This window comes from Chelon labrosus (genome assembly GCF_963514085.1).
Source record: "Chelon labrosus genome assembly, chromosome: 9".
NCBI lineage: Eukaryota > Metazoa > Chordata > Actinopteri > Mugiliformes > Mugilidae > Chelon > Chelon labrosus.
In genome coordinates, this window is record NC_140359.1 from 22,373,374 (window position 1) to 22,395,829 (window position 22,456).

Sequence of the window (22,456 nt, forward strand, 5' to 3'; positions counted from 1 at the left end):
CTCCCGCTCGCTCTTGTACTGCGTGCCGTGGTTGAGTGACTGAGGGAGGCAGAGATTCCCAGAAGTTGGCACGGATTTGTGGAGAGCAGTCGGAAAGGCAGGGAAGAGTGGGCCGATAGCGTGAAAACTCACAAAAGGCGAGACCAGAGGGAGAAGGCTGAGAAGTTCAGTCCCGGCTCGGCTGGACAGTTGGTTCAGAGCTGTGGAGGGGGAAGGGGAGGATTTTAGGGGGAGGGGTGGTCGAGGGAGACAGAGGGGAACATGCTGGCTCACTCCTGAAGTGTCAGTGTCTACAGCGGGGCTCTGGTGAAAGGAGAGCGGGTTCTCCAGCTAGTCCGCTGTCGGTTCAGCCGCGCGGGGATGGATGTAATTTGAGGAGCTGCTCATTTATTCATCAAACACCCTCAGCTGTTGGGGTGAAGATTTCCTTTAACGCCGAAAAAGCATGGATTCCGATTCAGACTCTCCTTTCAACTACTCCTGGCCTTCATTTCCCAAGATGAGGATGCGCAGGAAGACGGGGAAAAAAGGTGACACCGCAGTGATTACATGATGTGAAGACTTGCTCTTCTCTTCTTTCCCATTTACAGTAACAGTTGTGTAAGTTGCCATAAATATCGGCTCATTCACTTTTTTACCCGGCTCGCCGAAATGTCCTCGAAGCCTTCGTTTGGGACATGTTGATGTCCACAGCGTTTGACAGACGTTAAATGGATTAGTTTGGGCTTTTTGCTCACAGATTGTGAAGCTGCTCCGTGCTGGAGAGGGCAAATGCAAGACTGTAGCTGCCCCCTTGGCAGACATGCTTCACCACTCACTGTGGAACAATAAAGTTAAAATTAGACTGTTCCCATTACGCAGTCTTACTCACGGGCCCCCACTGCAGCGCCGAGTCAGTCAGAGTGAGATAACTGCGTGTTTGTCTGTGATGTAACCTGATATCTGACAGTGTGTTGGGGAATGTCAGATGTCCACTTGAAGCTGATTGAGTGCTTTGGGACTTTGGACATCTTCGAACCCCGCTGAGGAGCTGTGCCCTCTTTTGACTGTCGGGGTTTAGTGCCAAAAGGGAGGCCTTCTGCTTAGTATGCGTGTTTACATACTGATACGAGCTGAAATTCAGTGTTTGTCTCGATTTATTGTGAAAACCGGAACCAAACTAAAGTTAATAATAGTATTTAAACTTGGCACGCAAGTTTTTTGCTTCACTATTAGTCACGGGAGAGCTAAAGTGGGTGCTTAAAATAGTACACAATTAAACCGCAGTGGTTAAACTGTCCATTGCGTGTGTGCACTGTGTAGGGAGAGAGCGAGGGGTTCAGAATCGGAGAGACAGCCACAGAGAAAGAGAGAGGTCGTGTTCCTGCCACGGATCCGTCATGGCTCAGCTCCAGTGGTCTTTTTCCTCATCTTCCACCGTAAACCCCTGCAAGATTATCCATGTTATTGCTTCTTAACTGTGATTGACATCTGCAAATTTCACGCTCCCTGCCCGTCCGTGCTCCTCCACCGAAGAGCAGGAACAGAGGCCCCACTTCAAACCTTTTAAACCTTCAAGTGGACTCAGACGTCCTCAGAAGTCAGCTCCGGTGCAACACAACGCACCTGCGAAGAGAAATGTGATTTCAGGTGCGCGCCGCGTTCGAGTTTATTTCTCCTTCCTCGAGAGCTGATCACTTCTCGCTCCGGCTTGACTTCTTCCTGGATCCCTTGCACCGGGGTGACGCGTTAAAATGTAAACACAATGGGAATGTGATGCTTGGAATGGGATGTTTGACCGCAGGTGTCAAAACTCGGGAGCGGGGCTTGTGGACTTTGGTTGGACAATTGCTTTAATGATTTAAACGGCCTGAACACTTAAGTTAAATAATTACCTCCCCGCTTTTTTATAAGGCGATTTTGTGATTCTTTTTGCCTCGGCCTGTTTTGTCTTCTCCGATCCTAATTTCTCTCGGCTCGCCTCAAAGTGGCAGTTGTTTAGCGTGGTGCTTAAAAAGAAACCTCCATCATGAAAGAAGGGGCAGCATGAAGTAAGGTGTTTATACAGTTCGTAATTGTGAAGTATTCATCTCCAGTTTTGTGTTTTGCCTTACAGCTTCTAAACGGAGTGAACCTTGAGAAAGAGCCCTTGTGACAACCCTGCCTCCCCCCTCTCCGTCCTTCCTTCCTCGATCTCTTTCCCCCTCTCTCTCTCTCTCTCTCTCTCTCTCTCTCTCCCAGGGGTGTGCATGGGTTGAAGGGTCACTCTCTGTGTTTAACTGCCCTGGTCTGGAAACCTGGCACTGACTGCTGTCTTTGTCTGAGTTTCTGTGGAGCTCCCAGTCCCTCTTTTTCCCTCTGCTGCTGCTGCTGCTCCAGGCGCTGCTACTGTATAGGGTCGGCTCTCACTCGGGGACATGCTCTGAATATCACATCACTCCAAATATACCGTCTGAGAGCTTAAAAAGAGAAAAAAATCTTATATAAATAGCCCCACACACTGCTCTGTGTTTCTTTCAAGTGGCAACCTGCAGACAGCGGCGATAAAGACACCGTCTCTGGCAGAAAGATTGATCCTGCGCAGCTCTAACTTGTTAGTAATATGAACTCTGTGCTTCTCTGTTATTCCCCCGGTTAACTAATGTTAAACACAGATTATGCCGCCTGACAGTAATGTTCACTGAGGCGGTGTTTATGGGTCAGAGGTGTGTGAATGATTGAGCCCCTGGCAGCCAGCTGTGGCTTTGGACCTGGCCCAGAACCTGAACTATTAGGCCTGCCTGTCAAGTCCCCGGAGTGGGTTTAAATGAAACGGTATCTGCTTTCAAACGGCACTTTGACCCACATCCAGGATCTAAAACCTCTTGTAGGGTTTGATGTCGGTCTAAAACTAATCCCGCTGTACATACTAGAAGGTCTGACGTGACTTTGCGCAGGTATTATGGATTTGGATCGAGGTTCGTGTACAGTAGTATATAGCAGTTTTTCATGTGGAACTAAGAGGATTCAGGCAGATTTAACAACGGGTTGTAAAATGTTCATGTTTTCTGTTCGAGGCATACTGTAGAACTTCGGAGGATTAATATGGAGTGGCCTCCGTGTATCCCGCAGCAGTTCAAATTGATTTAGCTCATTTATAGTTGATGTGGATGTAACAGGGATCGTCTGGTGTACTCATCAGTGTCTGCTTGACTCCCTGCTGCCTCTCAAATTTATTGAACTCACTGCCTACAGGAAGCACAGCCAATTGTTGCTCTGATTTATCCTCTGTTGCGAATGTTGGACGTCCTGTCTCCTGCGCTGCGGTGGTGGCGGCCTGGAAATGATGGATAAACTATGAATTTGTTTTTAAAGAAGAAGAACTGTTGAGTCTCGTTCTTTAACAGCCTCTTGAAAAGAGTCGAGGTGCAAGCGGCGGTGCCAAAGGCGTGTTTTTGCCAGGCTGCCATTGTTAGAGGGATTACTCTGCAATGTTAAGGTGTGACTGTCATTAGGAGCAAAACAATATAACCGAGCTAATGAGGCCAGTCAGTGTGCAGCCGCAGCCATTGTGGTAGGGTTTCTTTCTTCTCGTTGAACATTCAGCCGAATGTGAAATCGCTTATTCTGTGCTGCAGCTGGACTCCGCATGCATAATGCAGCCGTAACCTGTGAGCCGCTGAATTAATAATCCGCAGTCAGTTTCTGTGTGCTCATTTAGAAACTCCGCTGGAGCACGGAGGGGGGAGTTGGTGGATTTATGAATAGTTGTTTATTAAATTTTGGTGGCGTAGTTTTATTTTGGCCCGGTCATAACTGACCAGGTGTGACTCAAGGTTCATATCTAGGAACATTCAGATTTCTTAAGATCAATGGTAAACTTGTGAAGGCTCTTCATCTCTGACCCTCCAATGAGAGGACGTGAAAACGCTGACACTACCGTAGGCCACAGAGAAGGTTTAAGAATACGAACTTGAAACGTGATTGGTTAAAGGAACAGCGTCTTTACAATGTGTTTCAAGCTTCAGACGCCTGCAGTTTTAATTGTGAAGGCCCAAGCTGATTTCTTTGACTCCGGCAACACGTGACACATGAAATATGATATCATAAAAGCTCTAATGCAAAGTTACACTACCAGAAGCACCGCAGCTAAGAGACAGACAAGCCATAAAATGAAAACAATAGGCTATTGGGAATGATTTAATAAGGTTAATGGGAAAATATTAAAAAGGAAGTTTAGGCCAGCAGGGAAGGCTTTGCTTGCCCTGACGGCCCGCCACTGCAGATGTAAGATAAAGGCCACACAGTGTGCGTGGGGCTGGGATTCAACAAAGTCAGACAGAAAACGCCGTACACTGTAATAACCTGGATACTGCTCGGTCTTCACAGCTGGAGAACAGTTGTCACCAACACCCCAACCTTTGAGATCCAGAGTTCACTGTGGACCACGAAAACAGCAGATGGCTAAGCAGCAGGGTCAGTTTTTGTGTCTCGGATCTTTTGATCATTTCACAAGGTCTTCCTCGGGCAGTTGGAAGTTACCCAGGTCAGAGCATTTAAACTGCTTTTTGTGTTATTGCTGAGTTTCTCTAGTTTGTGCGAACAACTGTAAAGGTCTTATCAAAGGTTTGTGGTCGTCTGCTCTCTAACTGGGAACATTTACCTTCTTTGTTTGTGTGCATATGTTATTTTGTAGCCCGACATATGTATGTTCTGAGAGATTGTGTTGTGCAGAGGGTGTGCTTTATTGAGAGCAACATCCCAGAGGGAGCCGTGTGTGTTTTGAGAGCAGGAGTGTTTTCCCCCTGTTTAACAGCAAAGCCAGTTGTACCGCTCACAGTGACTCCACTGTGCCGAACGGGCTCCTCTCAATGCTACTGTGTGCTCCACCAGGAGTTATTTCCACTCGCTCGCCGTATCGAAGGCAGGGTGGGGAAGAAACATGGCTACAGATGTCCACTCAGAGCCCCCAGTGCCCGCCCATTCACGTGTGAGCGCAAAGAGCCATTCAGACGGACACACACACTCGTACAGAGACTCTTAGTCCCGAACAATGACATGCAACTGCCCAGGATGTCTATGTCACTTCCCGTGTTTGTGAGAAGTTATTTGGTGTTGCTGTGGAAACCAAATGTAATATTGAAAAATCCCCCCTCTCTCTCTGTGGCTCCTTCCCTTTCTGCAGAGAAAAGCCAGTCCATAAGGGAGAGCCAGGCCTCATCCCCGACTCTGGCCGCAGCTGCCAGGCTGTCAGCCATGATACACGGCAAAGACCAAGTGTACGCTAACGCCATGCTGGTGGACCAAGTAAGTTCGAGGGAAAACTAGTATTTCTTTTTATGTAGTGTAAAAATTGGCCTAAAAAGACTTGGAGATTTAAAATATTTCTTGGAGCAGCCGGTGGAACGGTTCCTTCTCAATGCTTTCTCCCTTTTCTGTTCCAGGTGGATGGCGCTGACATTAAATACCGTTCTCCAGGAGAGGAAGAGGTCAGCCCCGCGTCCCGCGTTGGCAGCTCGTGCTGGGATTCCTTCTCCATGACTCCCCCCGATTCAGGGAACTGCTCCCAGAGCCGGTACCCTTCCTCGCCCCGTAACGGGCAGAGGGGAATCCAAGGCCCGGGCCTGGAGAATCACAGGGAGCTATCCCCTCGCATCTCTCCCCCCTCTCCCTTCGCGTCCTCTCTGTCTTTTCCTTCCTCTTCCCTTGCTTCTGCGCTCCGTCTGTTCGAGGGAGCACAGAGGCGACAGACGTGCTCTCCGGCCTCTCCTGCTTCGAATCGCAGAGGATGCAGCTCGACGGAGGCGAACCGGGGCCTGAGGTAGGACGCTTTAGCATGAATTTAATTTAACTAAAGGGCCTTCCTTTACTTTTGGAAATAAATCAGAGCAGCACAATATTAAATCGAATTATAGATCTTCAACCAAATCATTTTTTTTTACATTAAGCGCAGTGGTTGTTGTGAGTAAAGGTGCGGAGCTTGACAGGAAGTCTGAATACAATTGAGCTGTTTGTCTGTTGATGCTGCTGAACATTCTTTCCAGCTTCCTCACTGATGCAGGATCTGGCAAAAGCTACTACAAGGCTACACGGTGCATAGTTTAGTCTGTAGTTTTGTCTTGGTAATTCTGAGGTCATCGGGACCATTGTCCGTGATGTCTGCAAAATAGCGCATGCAGGAGTTTAGAATTTAAATCTGCCCCTTGAGCCCTTGGACCAGCTGATGAGAGTTGTGAAATAAACAGAAACATAAAACCCAGAAGTTTCCTGAAGCGGGATTGTCAAGCTCAGTCTGGTGGTTCTGTCCGTCGCAATCTTGCCAGTGCATGACTCTGCATAACCCCCCGGCTAATCTAAAAAATGAGCAAAGAGTTGCCGTGTGAGTGGAGCTGAGGAAGCCGGATGAAGCCTTCCATTTAATGCAGCCGTTCCTGTAATTATACATAACTTTAAGCCGTATTACAATTTAAACAGGTGAGTTATGTAAAAATTTACACCCACACAGTTGTGATGAATAGTGGAATGGGCTACAGAGACCAAAACCGGGTCGTAAATATGTTTATTTGTGCTTTAAAGTTGAAGGAGCAGCAGTTTTTGGCACTTCAGCGCTGCCCTCATTTTTCCGCTCAGACGTTTCCGCTCGGTGTCGCCACAAAGACTTTATTTCAGACTTTATTTTTCTGCCTTTAATCTGAACAAATCAAAATAAGGTTCTGGAGCTCGATCTGGTTCACGACTGTAATCTGATGCAGCGAATTTGTCTATAATAACACCGAGTGAGTGTGCAACCGCCACTGCTATTCTTCAAGTCTACCAGATGGTCTTGACACCATGTTGAATAAACAGCCGTGTGCTGAATATTTTAGCATGCTGATCACGACCTGGGCGTGTGTGTTTATGTGTGTGTAAACAGTCCCAGTCTAGAGTGTGACAGCGGAGAAGAGGACATGCTGGGACATTCCTACCCCTGCGCGTCTCGGAAGCAGCAGTCCGTCCAGCGGTCCAGCTCGGGGGAGGAGAGGGACTCCTTTGACGCGTCGCCAGATTTTAATCGCACACTGTCTGACAGCACGCACAAGTCGACCAAGGTACACCCTGCGTGCATGTGGAACCATACACTGATCAGGCATAACATTATGACCACTAGAAAAGTGAATAACACTGACCATCTTGTGACAATTCAGTGTTCTGCTGGGAAACTTTTGGACCTGGCATTCATGTAGCACCCACCTAGACCAGACCAGGTGACCCCTACCCCATAGCAATGCCACTCCTTGATGGCAGCAGCCATCCCCAGCAGGATGCAGCGTGGAACAACTAGGAACAACTAAAAAAAAACATGAAGAATAGCACAAGGTGTTGACCTGGCCTCCAAATTCACTAGATCTCAAACTGATCAAGTATCTGTGGCATGATCCACAGAGGCCCCTCCCCTCAACCCATAATGTCATAATGTTGTGGCTGATCAGTGTATCTTGCCTGAGACAGAATGCTCTCAGAAGTTCTCCTCCGGGTTCACCTACAGTACATCTTTATTACAAACAGTGTGTTAATAACTGTGTTATGACATTTTGGTTATTCTTACTGAATGCCTTCTATAAACAACCGTTTGACTTCACATTTCAAGATGTTTATTTAAATTCTATGTCAAATTCTCCACTCCGTTATGTTATGCATCGTGCTTTTATTCAGTAAGCAGTTTTGCAGCAGGATGACCACAGTAAAACTGATCGGAAAATGTTAAGTACTGCAACAGACGCGGCCTGCCTTATAGACAATCATTAATCACAATGTCAACAGCTCAATAACGTGGACAGAAAGTGGGAGATCGGCTGATCTGTTAGCCCTGCAGGGTACTGCTGCTCTCCAGTTTTCCCGTTCACTGGACTGGACATGTAAACTCCACGCTCGCTGCTCCATTTCACCTGTTCACTTTGATTTGCTTTCCTCCCCCAGAACCCAGAGGAGGCCGAGGTTCGCCTCCGCTCCTACTCCTACTCCTCGCCCAAAGCGAAGCCGTCACGGCCCCTGCTAAACCGAGACCCGACTGTCACTGATCTGGCGGAAGGTGAGCGAACTTTGCCCCCATTCTTGCCCCGTGACCTTTCCGTCCCCCAGAGCCAGCTGAACGGACAAATGTGCCACATGTGTAACAGGCGAACGGGCCGGACAGGTGTCGTAAATCAGCTCGAGGTCTATTAAGCGTACGCCGAGTTCAGTGTCAACTCTTTTGTGTTTGTGAGTAAATGCGCGTGCGCTGCATTAAGGCCGTGCTTTATCCCGTGTAGATGGCGCATTCAGCAGCAGCGGTCGATCTCTACTTCAGGCTCTGTCTCTTTCTAAATCCCTCTCTCGCCTCAACCAAGTTAGTAAGTACGAGAAGCAGCGTCAAACTGAAACTTAGACACCGCTGGTGGGTTGGTGAAAGTAATTCAGTCTGTCTTTTTTTGCTCTTTTCGATGAATCACGGGCCGGGCTGGTGTTTATCAAGAGCTGCACAATTTAAGGGCATATCTGAGACCACCTTTAATCCTTTTTTTAATTTATTTTACTGCACGCATTTGTTGTTTGCCCAGAAAATAAAAAAAAAAACATAGAAAGAAAAAGAGATGTTTCTCATTATTGCCCAGATTGTGCGGCTCAGTATCTGTGGTAGGGTTTAATTCTTGGTGGTGAGTAATGGGAGCAAACCATTGTCTCAGTTCAGGGCCTATTTGTCATTATTTTAAATTGTTTCGGCGATCAAAAGCAGATTTTCAACAAAGCTTGATGGTTAATAATCTGAACGCTATATTATAAAATAGAAAAAAAGAAGAGGACCGAGGCGTTGGAAAAAAAAAAAAAAAAAACTCCTATAGATCATCAAGCATTGTTTCTGCTCTGAAGATTCTGGTTCTTCCATTTGGGTAAAAGGTTTTCTTTCCCTGTGGGTTTTTACATTTTCCATCTTCGCTGTCTTCTGGTTTTTCAGGGCTTTCGAGACTCGCCGCTTCGTTTGTTCCTTCTCTGTAGCCATTTTGCTTCTAGCTCGGGTTTTAATTGTGGACGATGCACTTTTATCCCTCTCAGCTGATTCTCCCTCGAGCATACCTTTCAAATTGTTCACATGCATGTTTTTTGTCTTGCTCATCCCCTTGACCCTGTTACTCTACGTTACAGAGCAGAGAGCGTTCAACCTGACAGAGGCGCCCAGAGAAAAAAGGTAAAACCAGTGTGTCACTTCACAAGCTCACATGTTCCTCCCCTTTTAGGCATCGCTGTTGACCGCTGGTTATAGATTGGCATAAAAGGGGCCCCCACATGTGTTTATATATATGTGTGTGCGTGTGTGTGTGTGTCTCCGCTGTTAAACCTGTGGTTGGGATCTGAGTGTGCAGGATGTGACATACTTCCTGCTGGATATTTCTCTGATTGCAACCTCAAAATAACCCCGAGTAAACAGCAGATCTCAAGGCTTTCTTGGATGTCTGACCTCATAAACATCTTGCTCATTTCTAGACCACATCAATGACAGGGAATCTGTAGTATGCACACATTGCAGTATTTACCCCGGACTTGCCGTAGGATTGTGACAATTACTCTGAATTAACATTTGCTTTACAAGCCTACCGTGTAATGCATTGTGCTTATTTAGGTTTCATCTCACCATCCACATTCATTATATGGTTAATTTCATCTCACTGCCTCATTAATTCATCATGTGCTAATTTATTTTGTTTGCTAATAACCATGCATTGCTAACAGAGGAAACATTGTAGATGATCATATTAGGCTATTAAATTATTGTATTAGAATAAATCACATTAATACGACTTTATTCACACCGCCAGTCAGATCAGACGTAACCTCTTTTGTCCTTCACATTATCAGGATCCATCCAAAAAAAACGAAAAAAACATTAGCTAATATATGGTCTACTAATTCAAACGTGAATCCAAATATCCATTTGTAAAACCTGTAGCTATCTTATTTCCCCTCACACACATTGTCAGCCCCCAGAATTGATTTGTAGATTCTAATCTTAGCCCCCCTCCGCAAACATCATTAACCCTTTTTGAGTTACCGGTTGGTCGGCGACACAACAACCTGGTCTGAGGTGTTTTATATCCATGCAGGGTTTTGGGTTTCCGTAAGCGGGCCCAGTCAGCAGAGGAGGAGAGCAGCGCATCGCTCCAACACCTCACCCTCACTGAGTTCCTCAAAGAGTATGTTTCCACCAAAATAATGGCCTTCGCAGCCATGCATGTGTGGCTTCACTCATTCTAACCCCCGCCGTCGAACCATTTCCCCGGCTCGTGCATTAACCACACGGATTCTTTGCAGCTGTATTTGGTGGATCTGCGGATTGCATTAACATTTTTTATGCCAGGTCGTAGTATAGGTTTGATGTTCTATTGCATGTTTCTCTTCTTTATGTTCCGTCATTGTCGCTTTTCACCTAGAATCCCCAAGTTGCTGTAAATAGTTGACACATTATTAATTGCATTTTGCCAAGGTTGTGCTATAAATAGCATCCACTAGAGCCCTTAGTGACTTCCAAGCATGCCAAGCATGTTGTTAAGAGTAATAATCTGTAGACCAGGGGTCCTGGAAGACTGTCTGGACATTCTTTCATTCCAGCATGACACCGCCTGATTATTCAACTCCTCATAGTCTAATAAAAGTACTAAAATAACGACACGTTTTATGAAGAGTGTGCATGTTGGATTTGAATGCTGCAGCCTCACAAAGGCGATGTGAGCGGTTGAGATGACTGAAATGTTCACAATGAAACAGGATCGAGGATGAGGAGTGGGATAAATACATAATCCCATCAAAGGTCGAGTCGGAGAAGTACAAAGTCAGCCGGACCTTCAGCTTCCTCAAGAACAGGATGTCCAGCACGCGCAGCAAGACCAAGGTGAGTCAAAAGGAGATTTCCCCTCAAATGTGTTTAAAATGTGATCAAAAGTCCCGATGCTCGAACGTGAAAGGCAAAAAAAAAAAAGCAGCAAAAAGATTAACAACCACTTGGACGGGTTGGAATTCCTGTGTTGGGGGGCCGATTGTCTTAGCACGGGGCCTTTATTTGGCGAGGGAGAGAATTCCCCTCTGTCTTCGGGCCTTAGCAACGGGACACAGTGAAAATATTCTCTTACATAACGCGTAGACTCCTTTCCACACAGCATGGGGAACCAAAACACATTCCGTAGTATACTCTTAATCTTACGAACACGTGTGCATGTGCAGAAGATGCACACACACAAAAAAAAAACAACAACAAACGCACGCTCTCGGACTTCCTTGCAAAAGCTTCATAAGAAAATAAACATTGCTCCATCACATGCATCCACAGAGGAGTCCCCTTGTAATGCCTCCCTACGGTTAAAGCGCCATAACAGCAGCCGTCCCCCCGTGGACTTTAACAAAGTAAACAGAAAAGCTCGCTGAGAGGCCCCGTCACCCCGACTATCTTCACTTTAACAGGTGTGCTACGGCAAGACTGTCGCGTCTGTGTGTGCCTCTTTCTCCTGCTGCTCAGAGTCACGCTATTTCTACTTTGGTGGTTTATATCGTGGCGTCAACTGCAGTAAATGTCAGCTCGGTGGGTAAATTTACAATATTTATGACCTGCGTTTCAGGTGAAGGGGAAAGAGGTGAAGGAGGGAAAGGAGAAGCCCGGAGCCGCTAATGGACACCAGTTTGTTCCCGTGTCACCATCTGGCCCTGCTCTCTGTGTGGCCTGCGATAAGTCTGTTTCTGGGAAGGAGCTGTTGCAGTGCTCCAGTAAGTATTATACTGTCAGTGCTGTTGTTTTATGTCTCGCGGGGTCCGCTGTGTTTAGGGTTTGTTTAAATCTCTCTGCACGTGCGGCCTTGATGTTCTGTTTATCAGAAGTCACTTTTATCCCCTCCGTGAAGTCAACATTTCTCCTGACGGGTGGAAGAGTTTGACAGCCATCTGGATGCCGAATCCAGATATGCGGTAGTTCTGTTTATTATTAGCTAACTTGTGAAAATTAACTTGGATTTCGTCTGCCCCTTGCCTGCAGACTGTTTCCTGAACGTCCATAAAAACTGCAGAGAGTCGGCTGCAGCCTGTGGGAAGGTAACCATCAGTTTCAGCTCATTTGATCTCAATCCAGCGAGAGAGAATAATGATTTCGGAGTGGTTTAAAAAGAAAAAAAAAAAGTGTGATGGAAAATGCATGCCTGGGATGACTTTGTGTCTGATGGTGGTCATGGATGTCTAACAAATGTCAAAGATGGTATTGTGGGAAATTTGGGATCTAGCGTTATTGGAGCTGGTCCTACATTTGGTACTAACTATCTGACTCTCTTGGCTTCTGGTGCTTGACTTTTGAATAGTCCTTTGTCTCTTTCACTCTCTAAATCTTTTAGGGATACACGCCTCCATCACTGCAGTACCCTCTTTACTGGCTGAATCACCCACAATGCAGAAACAAACGTGAATTCCTAAAATCATGTTAAACACACATTTTGTGCATTCTTGATGTTTAGAAAGCACTATGTTTCATTCATTTTTAAGCCAATTCTTTCATTTCTACATGCATCACTGTAATACATCCATGGTGCCAGCCAGCTGAATATTATCAAACCACCACCTGCACGCTTGCTCATTTGCACGTTTCTGCACGTGCATGATGGAAGCATAACAGTACGCAATCAGTACACTCTGGGCTGGAAATCTGTCACTGTCAAGTTGTTACTGTACCATATGTTCTTCATATCGTTTTGTTAAACTCTCCACTTCCAAAAACAATCACTGTTATGAAGGCGGGAATCTAAATATACTGCGGTTCTTGAGAAATGTAAGAATTCAGCGTTGAGCAGCTGTAGCCCCAGCGAGCTGACACATGTGCTGCCCACAAATCCTGCTTTTGTCGGCGGCCATTCCTTTTGTCTCTCCCCGCGTTGGCTGGCTCTCCTAAAGTCGAAACGCCATAAACAGAGAGAGAAATAAATCAGTTACTAAAGCAGAGGCATGTTGTTAGGAAGAAGGTACCACAGGCAGAGTAAATTCCAGGACGTGGTGGCAAAGGAACTCCTGGAATGTGTTGATGAGTTGGCGATGTATAACCACAGTATCTGAAGGGATACGCTGTGTATTTATTTATTCTGTAGTGCGGGCTGTAGTCATTATTTAAGGCACAAAGACAAGGGTTTACAGGTGTTGATTTTAATATGATTACGTCTTTTCCTAGAAGCCCCAGGAGAGGAATGCGGTGCTGATGAAAAGCAAGACCGTGTCCCTCCCGCAGAGTGAGTGCCCCCCTCCGCTAATAATGTCCTCCCTTGGTCTTTGATTCATTTAGTTTTCACCTGTCCTCCCTCGTCCAGTAGTGGATTGAGTGGGGCATTGCACACACACACACACACATACACACACACCCTTCCCTTGTCTCTTTTGAAAAAGTTAAATTTTAATCTACCTCTGTGGGGGATCTGTTGTGGATTGTGTTGAAGAGTGTGTTCGTGCATGAGAACAGTGACTCCTGTTTCTTTAGAGAAAGGAGTCACTGGTCACTCATAGTCAGCTTCAGTTATTACAACATACACCGATCTGCCACAACATTAAAACCACTGAGAGGAGAAGTGAATAACATTGACCATCTTGTGACAATTCAGTGTTCTGCTGGGAAACCTTTGGACCTGGCATTCGTGTGGATGTTACTTAGACATGTAGCACCCACCTAGACCAGACCAGGCACCCCCACCCCATAGCAATGACACTCCTTAATGGCAGCGGCCATCCCCAGCAGGATGCAGCCTGACACAGGCACACACACAAAAAAACGCCATAGGAACAACTTAAAAAACTAATTCACTAGATCCCAAATTGATCAAGTATCTGTGGGATGATCCATAGAGGCCCCTCCCCTCAACCCATAGGACCCAAAGGCCCCCCACTAACAACATCCTGTTGCCAGACACCGCAGGACACCCTCAGAGGGCCCATGTCCATTGTCTGATGAGTCACAACTGTTTTTTGGAGGCACAAGGGAGACCTACGCAATCATAATGTTATGCCTGATCGGCGTATTGTCACAACAATGGGCTGCAATGTCCAGTAGAACAATGAAAGATCACAACCTCAGGTCTCAGTTTCAGTTTTGTGATCCAGATACAGATACAACAGGTCCAAGTATTTCTGTGTAGAGTGTTAAAGCCTCCAAGGTGTGACTGACTCCTCTTTCGTGCCGACCTTCCTTTTTCAGATTCGTCGAAAGACAGCTCTCCTGCCGCCATGTACTCTTCCCCATCTTCCTCCACTTCTTCACTTCCAGCGACGTCCAGAGACAAAAGAGAGACGGGTGCCCCTCTTTCCAAAAGCATCTCCATCTCTATAGATAGCAGGTAGGGCGGCAGTGGTATTGGATTGGATGCAGTTAGAGTATGTCCACCACTACAAATATAAATGTTCAACTTTGCATTTTAAATATTAACAAAATAAACTGATTTTATCTGGATTTGCATTACAGTTGTGTCCATACATACTATTGGACATTTAGATATTGAATACTGCCACTAAATAACGGTCTCCTAAAACTTCAATCTGTTTGAAAATGCCTCAATAAATTCAGCCTTGGTTTACAGACACGCACCCACATGCAAACTTTTCTCTACAGACGGCTTAGTGATGCAACGGGGGCAGACGGTGAGTGTGCTGTGGCAGCTTGCACTAACACCTCGTTGTCTGACGAAGGGACTCCGGTCCCAGCGACTCCGCCGTCCGCCGACCCGCCAATCGCCCCACAGGGTGAGGAACGGAGACTTACAGGATTTAGCACACGCGCCGGTTAAAATAGTGATTCAGAAGTATTTGAATGTTCGTTATCTGCGTTCTTCCAGATACGGTCGATGCTCCTCTGCTGGGTGACCTGTCACCTGACCTGCTCGGACTTGATGTAGAGTCGTGGAGTCTCGCCGTCAGTCCAGAGTTTTGCCGGCAGTACGACAGGCGCACCATCAAACGGCAGGATGTCATTTATGGTGAGACAGTGGCTGAATTGAACCTGTCCGTGTTGAGCTGAAGAATGAATCTTTTTCAATAGTAACGTTCATTTTAGGCCTGTAGCTTCTTTTCTTCCTGTTGCGCATGTATCCAAAGAAATGTTCTTCTGTAAAATCTCTGAGAATCCAGTTAAGCTCCAATAAACCAGTTTTCCACTTTGTTTCCACCAAATAATTTGCTTCCTATAATCCGCGTTGCCCGCCTCTCCCCTCAGAGCTGATGCAGACAGAGCTGCACCACATCCAAACCCTGACGGTCATGTCGGAGGTGTTCAGGAGAGGCATGCTGGAGGAGCTGCAGCTGGACTGGGACCTCGTTGCCCGCATCTTCCCGTGCTTGGATCCTCTGCTCCTCTACCACAGGAATCTCTTCAGAGCGCTGCAGGAACGCAGACAGGCTGCGACCCAAGTAGAGAACTCAAGAAATTACCTTATCCATCACATCGGAGACATACTGCTCCAGCAGGTTGGTGAAGATGGGTTCGCGCGTGTAAACGCACGCACACAGGTGCACGTCCGTACTCTGCATCTTCTTTTTCTTTTCTTTTTTGCAGTTCTCGGATGAAAATGCTGAGAAAATGAAGCAGGTGTATGGAGAATTCTGCAGTCACCACATTGAGGCGGTCAATGTCTTCAAAGAGCTGCAGCAACAGAATAAGAAACTCCAAAACTTTGTCAGAGTAAGCTCCTGTTAATAAAGCTCCTTTTACTTTTTTTTGTAATTAAATGTCTCGATCTTATTTTGTTTTTCTTTCTCTCTGTTCACAGCAACAGAGCAATAACTCTCTGGTAAGACGGAGAGAGGTGCCCGAATTCATCCTGCTGGTCACTCAGCGCATCACCAAGTATCCAGTGCTGCTGGAGAGGATATTACAGTACACTCAGGGTACGTCACATTACATAGTCTGTGGAAGCAGCAACACAAATAAAGAATGAGCCTCAATTGACAAACCGCTTCGCATAAAGGATTATTCATCTGACCTCTCTACTCATTGAGCTGCTGTTTCTGCCCGCAGAGGGAAGTCAGGAACACTCTGACCTGTCAAGTGCTTTGGCTCGCGTCCGTGACATCATCGCGGCGGTCGACCTCTCCGTAAATAAGTACGAGAGGTGTCAGGAGCTGCAGGAAGTGCTGGCCCGGCTGGAGAACAAGAGCTTTGCCAAGCTCAAGAACGGCAAGGTGTTCCGTAAACAGGATCTGCACAGCAAACATAGGGCTCTGCAGCACAAAGGCCTGGTCTTCTGGAAGACTGCCACGGGCCGTCTGAAAGGTGGGCACGAGATCATTTGTGGCACTAGTCTGTTTTTTTGTTTGTTTCGACAAAAAAACAATCTAGTGTGTCTTCTCTTTTGTTTTCAGATACGTTAGCTCTTCTGCTCACGGATGTTCTGGTTTTCCTACAAGAGAAAGACCAGCGCTTCATATTTGCCGCCGTGGTACGACTTTAACGGTGCTCTGAAATGACATCCTGTCCAGCTGTGCGTCCATTTCTCGCCATCATTTAACCCTTCTTTACGGGTTTCACTTCTTTAGGACCAGAAGCCTCCAGTGATCCCTCTGCAGAAGCTGATAGTTAGAGAAGTAGCCAATGAAGAGAGAGGGATGTTCCTCATCTCTGCCTCCTCAGTGGGGCCGGAGATGTATGAAGTCCACACCACCACCAAAGAGGAGAGGAATGCGTGGATGAGACACATCCGACTAGCTGTAGAGAGGTGGGTCATGTCCACAGTGTCTTCACTGCTCGGAATATTTGCACACATTAACCTTTGCAGAAAAAAAACATGCACGTGCATTTGTGTCACTCATTATCTAACCTACTGGTCTACATGGCAGCTGTCCTGAGGAAGAGGAGGAGGAGGATCGAAACGCTGAAACAGAGGAAGCCAGGCAAGCTGCAGAAGTAAAGGTTCAGAAGATCTCCAAGTTCCAAGGTAAGAAAATAAAATACATCCCTAACCACAAACTAAAATGCTTCAGTTTGCTTTAAACAACTTTATTAATATTATTGCATAGTTTTGACATGAGCCTTGGTGTGTGTTTTGCGTAGAGACACTCTTGAGTCAGGACCAGCAAATCTGCAGCAGCCTGGAGGAGAAGCTGCAGCTTTACGCTGAGCTGACTGAATTAACCCTCCACTCGCCGGAACCTGCGGCACATCGCCACCTGCTGGTGCAACCTGCGCAGTACACCGACGCCGAGGTGCCACGGCCGGCCTCCTCATTGCTAACAGCTGCACTCAGAGAAGGTGAGAAGGCTGCTGTGCGGCTTTAGATTCCACAAGATTAGCAGTGTTGAGTGATTATGAGTAGTGAGTAACCAATGGAAAATATGTCTGTTGGGGGCAAATCTGTTGTGGGCAGTCTAAATAAAATTTGCATATGGGGAAAACCTGTATCAAACTCTTGATCTAAGAAAAGATTAAACTTTTTGTACAAAGAAGCTAGAAGCAGAGTTGTTGTTTTGGTCGATCAGACATCTTTCATAGATTTTTTTTTTACATCTAAGTCACATGTGTACTGTAGGTCTATGTGCAGATTAATCATTTGACAAATATGTGTATTTTGTGCAGCGGAGAACTTGATCAGTCTCCTCCAGGCTCGCGATTGCCCTTCTGTCCAAAGCCAGAGCTCTCCTGTCCGAGGACCAGAGTGCTGCAGCTACAACAGCCACGGCAGCAGCATTCAGGAGTCTCCCTCTGAGCGTCAGTCACAGATATACACTCTACTTATGCTGATGTCTGTCTTAAAAGTTCCCATGTACTATTTGACCTTTACAGACATGTGACATGAATAACAGCGCATAATGCAAGCTCTGACATTTACAGTGTGACTTCCCCTTTCGCTTTCCCTACAGCGGATTATCTGAGCACGCTCAGCATGAGCTCAACCTCTCTCGCATCAGACAGTGACTTAGCGGGGCTGGACAACGTGACGTGGAGCTCAGCAGTCGAACTGAGAAAAGGAGACACCAAAGGGACACTGTTAAAGGTTCAAGCACTTTAAAGTCCCTGATGTGATGTTTTGTTAATGAATAAATATGCATCACCGTTCGACTGTAATGACACGCTGTTCTACAGGTGGCAGAGAGTGTCCAGAGCCTGACTCAGCTTCTCTACAGTCTGCAGGTGAGAAGATCACATCTCTCAGCTAACTGAGTTAACGCACTGCCTGGCTAAAAAAAAAAAGTCACACGCTCTGATATTTTATTGGGCCGCCTTTAGCTTTGATTACAACACGCTTTTGCTGTGGCTTCTCATTCTTTGGGCACATAATGTTGCTGAACCTAGACCTGAGCAACTGCAGCAACCCCAGATCATAGAACTGCCCCCACAGGCTAGTAGACACTAGGCATGATGGGTGCATCACTTCATCTGCCTCTCTTCTTACCCTGATGCCCCCATCACTCTGGAACAGGGTAAATCTGGACTCATCAGACCACATGACCTTCTTCCATTGCTCCAGAGTCCAATCTTTATGCTCCCTAGCAAACTGAAGCCTTTTTTCCTGGTTAGCCTCACTGATCAGTGGTTTTCTTAAGGCTACACAGCTGTTCAGTCCCAATCCCTTGAGTTCTCTTCACATTGCACGTGTTGAAATGTTCTTACTTTCACTATTAAACATAGCCCTGAGTTCTACTGTTGTTTTTCTTCGAACTGATTTTATCAAACGTTTAAGTGATCACTGATCACAATCGGGATTTTTTTCCGACCACATTTCTTCCTCAAAGACGATGGTTCCCCACTATCCTTCCAGTTTTTAATAATGCGTTGGACAGTTCTTAACCCAGTTTTAGTAGTTTCTTCAATCTCCTTAGATGTTTTCTCTGCTTGATGCATGCCAATGATTTGACCCTTCTCAAACAGACTAACATCTTTTCCACGACCACAGGATGTGTCTTTAGACATGGTTGTTTAAGAAATGAGAAGCTACTCATTGCATCAGTTGGGGTTAAATAACTTGTTGTCAGCTGAAAGATAATTACCCATGCAGTAATTATCCAATAGGAGGCTCTTAACTATTTGGTTAGTTAAATCCAGGTGGCGACTTTGTTTTCTGGCCAGGCAGTGTATATATGGCTGGAACAACATAAAATACTGAATAAAATTTACGCAAATACATTTTAAAAATTCTAAAACACACATGGCTCTGGATCAGGTTCTAAGTTAAATCAGATCTGATCTTTTCTTGCTGTTAATCAGCAATGAACAAAAAACGTCAGTCACTTGTCCAAACTTTTTTCTTTCCGTTCACGCTCTAAAATAAGTTTTGTCACTTTAAATATGTATTATCTGCTTTAATCTAAGCTAAACCTAAACCCAAACAGTTTCAAATCACAAATATGGCATGGGTTAGGTTGTAGGTTTTAAGTTGAATGTGATCACGTTTTGTGTTTGCAGGCAGCCGTGACTCTCCAGGACAGCTGCTATGAAGTCCACAAACTCCTTCTCCAGGAGGGAGACAGGCCTCAGCTCCGAACCCTCGCCTCCCTCCAGAGCAGCCTGGTAATCAGCCACGCTCATGCCGTTTGTGTCAAAATATTATGCGTTTCGTTCGAAAGACAGGATGTTAAATGTGTGCCGCAGGAGCAGGAGAAGCAGAGGAGTCTTGAAAAGAAGAAAGAGGATGTGGAAAAGAAGGGTCTAGAGAGGAAAAAAGAAGAGGTGGAGGTGCAGAAACTTCACGTGAAGCTGAGACAAGAGCAGCAGCGCTGGGACAAAGAGTGTCTGGCCAGAGAGAAACAGCAGGTGAGCCTCGTGTTGATGTTCTCTAAATGTGCCGTGGCAGCTTGGTGCGACACAAAAATAAATCGTGATTAGTATCATGAGTTCCTATGAAACATGTCAAAGTAGGCAGAAACCAGAAAAACACCACTATATGATAGACTAGACCACTGATAAAAAAAATAACTGATAAAAAAACAGGTTATTTATCACATTTCATTATAAAAGGTTACAGATGCAACACTACGTGATACCATCTGTAGCTAAGGTGCAGTCATTTCGTAAGTGCCGTAAGTGTTAACTTCCTTCTTCTTTCGAAAAAGACGCTAGTTCCTGCCAGTAAATATGTCTGCTTCAGATAGGTGGAATGATACCTGCACCCTCGATTTGTTGTGCTCTCGGTACTTGTGCCTACGCTGTGCAACAGTGCAAAAGAATGATGAATGCACACATAAACAACTTTTAGTTTAGGCTCAAAAATACCCATGAGGAGACTCCTGCAAAACCAAACCTTTTCACCCCAGTGCTGATTTTTAACCCTAGCCACTTCCTCAGAAATAAGGAACCTGTGCCTCAAGTTTCTGAGTTCTGGTTTCAGAGTGAACAGGAGAGTGTGCTGGAGCAGCGAGAGCAGCAGTGTCTCCTGGAGGCTGAGCGGCTGCGGCGTGAGCGCGAGGAGCTGGAGGCCCAGCTGCTGGAGTATCAGCAAAACCTGGACAGGCTGAGGGAGGGCCAGAGGAGTGTGGAGAGGGAGAAGGAGAAGATCGAGGCCCAACAGAGACTGCTGCAGAGCTGGAGGCACGGCCGCCAGAGCAGCCTGCCTGTGACGATCCCGCTGGACGGATACAAGGTAAGACAGGGAGAGACAAGAAGGTGGCGCAAGAGTACAGAGAGTGGGAATGAGAGGGATTCAAGGAATACAAAAGCTAAAACAAAACTTTCCTAACCGAACCGTGTCGCCTCTGTTCTTTCGTCGTTCCAGTCTGAGGAGTCCGGCCACAGCCGCTCAGGCAGCCTGGACGGCAACTGTTCGGTGTACGAGAACGAGGCAGCTTTGCTCGCCTCCCTCCAACAGAACAGCCTCCACCAGCCCACCACCACCGCCACCACCAACAACAACAAGCAGCACCAGCATCTGCTCTCCATGCCGAGGAAGATCCCCGACGGCGCTCTGCACAGCTCCGGCTACACTGCCAACCTCGGCCTCAGCGCCAGCCTCTACAACAGCCTCAACACCCTCCTGAGTCAGACGCACAGCAAACAGCCTCTGGATGCTCTGACGTACCCGGGGTACAGCAGCAACCACGGCTGTCCCAGGCCCCTGTACGACTCCCGGGTCACTGCACAGCCACAGAGGACCAACAAGGGTAAAGAGCACTCACTACCTATGAAATCATCTATGAACGTACTGAATAAATATGAATCTATTTTCTATCAAAACAAGATCTTGAAACCTTATGCTCGTCTCCTCCCAGCAGACTTCAGCCCGCTGCTGGACAGACAATCCCCTGGTCCCTGGAGGTCAGAGGTCACAGGGCACAGACATTACGAGGACGGCTACTCCTCCTCTCCCTCTCTTACCCCTCTCCTTCCCCCGCAGGCTTACCTCTCTCTCGAGGGACAGAACGGGGAGGAGGGAGGCGAAGAGAACATTGTTTACCTCTGAGGATCGTCACGAGCAATGCAAGCTGCCTAATGTACAACTGGACGATATATCCGTCGCTTGTGTATGTGTATATTTGTTGTCCGTCGAAACGCGATGGATTTGAGCTCCTTTTTAAATCAAATAAGTGGCAGGGAGTAAGTATTCACACACGACTGTAGAGTACGTGCCTTTATCGGTGTACGCGGTGGACTTAATCATCCTCCTCCTGTGTGATCGAACCATTGTGCCTTTTTTTTTTTTTTTTGCAAACAAGCCCTTTGTAAATCTGCATTTATACTCGCGCTCGTCATGTTTCTACTATATTTGGTTTTAGTATCTGTTGCACTTGTTTGGTGAAAGAGGTACAAACACTTTGACCCGAAACACCAGGACAGAAGTATTGAGCCCTCCTCCCCCTTCCCCGAGCACTTAAAAAAAAGAAAATGAACATATATAACGAGGAGCCAGTTGAGCCCCAGTGATTTTATGTCTCCAAGTGATCTTTAATAATATTTATAAGAACATCTATAAAACGTATAATGCTGACTTTACTGTATGGATATAGAATATATGTATAGTTTTGTGGAAAGGCTACCTATGCACACTATGTTTGAAGAGAATCTTATATTCCTATCTTTTTTTTTTCTCACTTAAGTGCCAAAAAATCTTCTGCAATCTGATACTGTAAGCGATTTCTGTAAAGAGTGGGTGTATTTTTCCTGTCTGTGGCTTTTGTCAGATAATTTATTGCGTACAAACTGCCTTATGCACTGTTCCTGACGTTAATAATATTTTAATACGTGTCGTCTTGTTGTAATCTCTATAATCATAACTGTGCTGTGACATATTGTGTGTGTGTATATGTGTATATATATATATATGCATAAAGACTATTGTGGCAGCCATCTGTTTTTGCCGTATTTTGCGTTGAGTGAAAAAGAAAGCTCAGCGCAGCGAGATCTGTCAGATATTTGCACACCTCCGTTCTGATGCATTACGCAATGCGCGTTACAAAAACTGTGGGCAATCTCCTCTTCACCATTGACTCATGCGGCTTTCGGTTAGAGTGCACAGTCAATGGGTTTCACTCTGCCTTTGCTCAGATCATTTCTCAGCGG

At 46.2% G+C, this 22,456-nt stretch overlaps 1 protein-coding gene across 1 annotated transcript; it reads left to right on the plus strand.

Moving 5' to 3' along the window:
* The first annotated feature begins 311 nt into the window (after nt 1-311).
* Nucleotides 312-22,346, plus strand: LOC311493426 (rho guanine nucleotide exchange factor 28-like). Its single transcript, XM_084552076.1, has 31 exons — nt 312-530; nt 5,144-5,265; nt 5,403-5,779; nt 6,872-7,046; nt 7,915-8,026; nt 8,247-8,327; nt 9,118-9,160; nt 10,074-10,163; nt 10,735-10,858; nt 11,580-11,724; nt 11,990-12,045; nt 13,163-13,220; nt 14,177-14,315; nt 14,588-14,718; nt 14,811-14,951; nt 15,188-15,438; nt 15,527-15,652; nt 15,741-15,858; nt 15,989-16,243; nt 16,333-16,409; nt 16,507-16,685; nt 16,807-16,904; nt 17,021-17,218; nt 17,543-17,674; nt 17,827-17,960; nt 18,050-18,097; nt 19,370-19,474; nt 19,556-19,717; nt 20,292-20,543; nt 20,676-21,060; nt 21,169-22,346. The coding sequence occupies exons 1-31, from the start codon at nt 446-448 to the stop codon at nt 21,357-21,359; spliced, it is 4,590 nt and encodes a 1,529-aa protein (XP_084408202.1). The 5' UTR covers nt 312-445; the 3' UTR covers nt 21,360-22,346.
* Nucleotides 22,347-22,456: the final 110 nt, after the last annotated feature.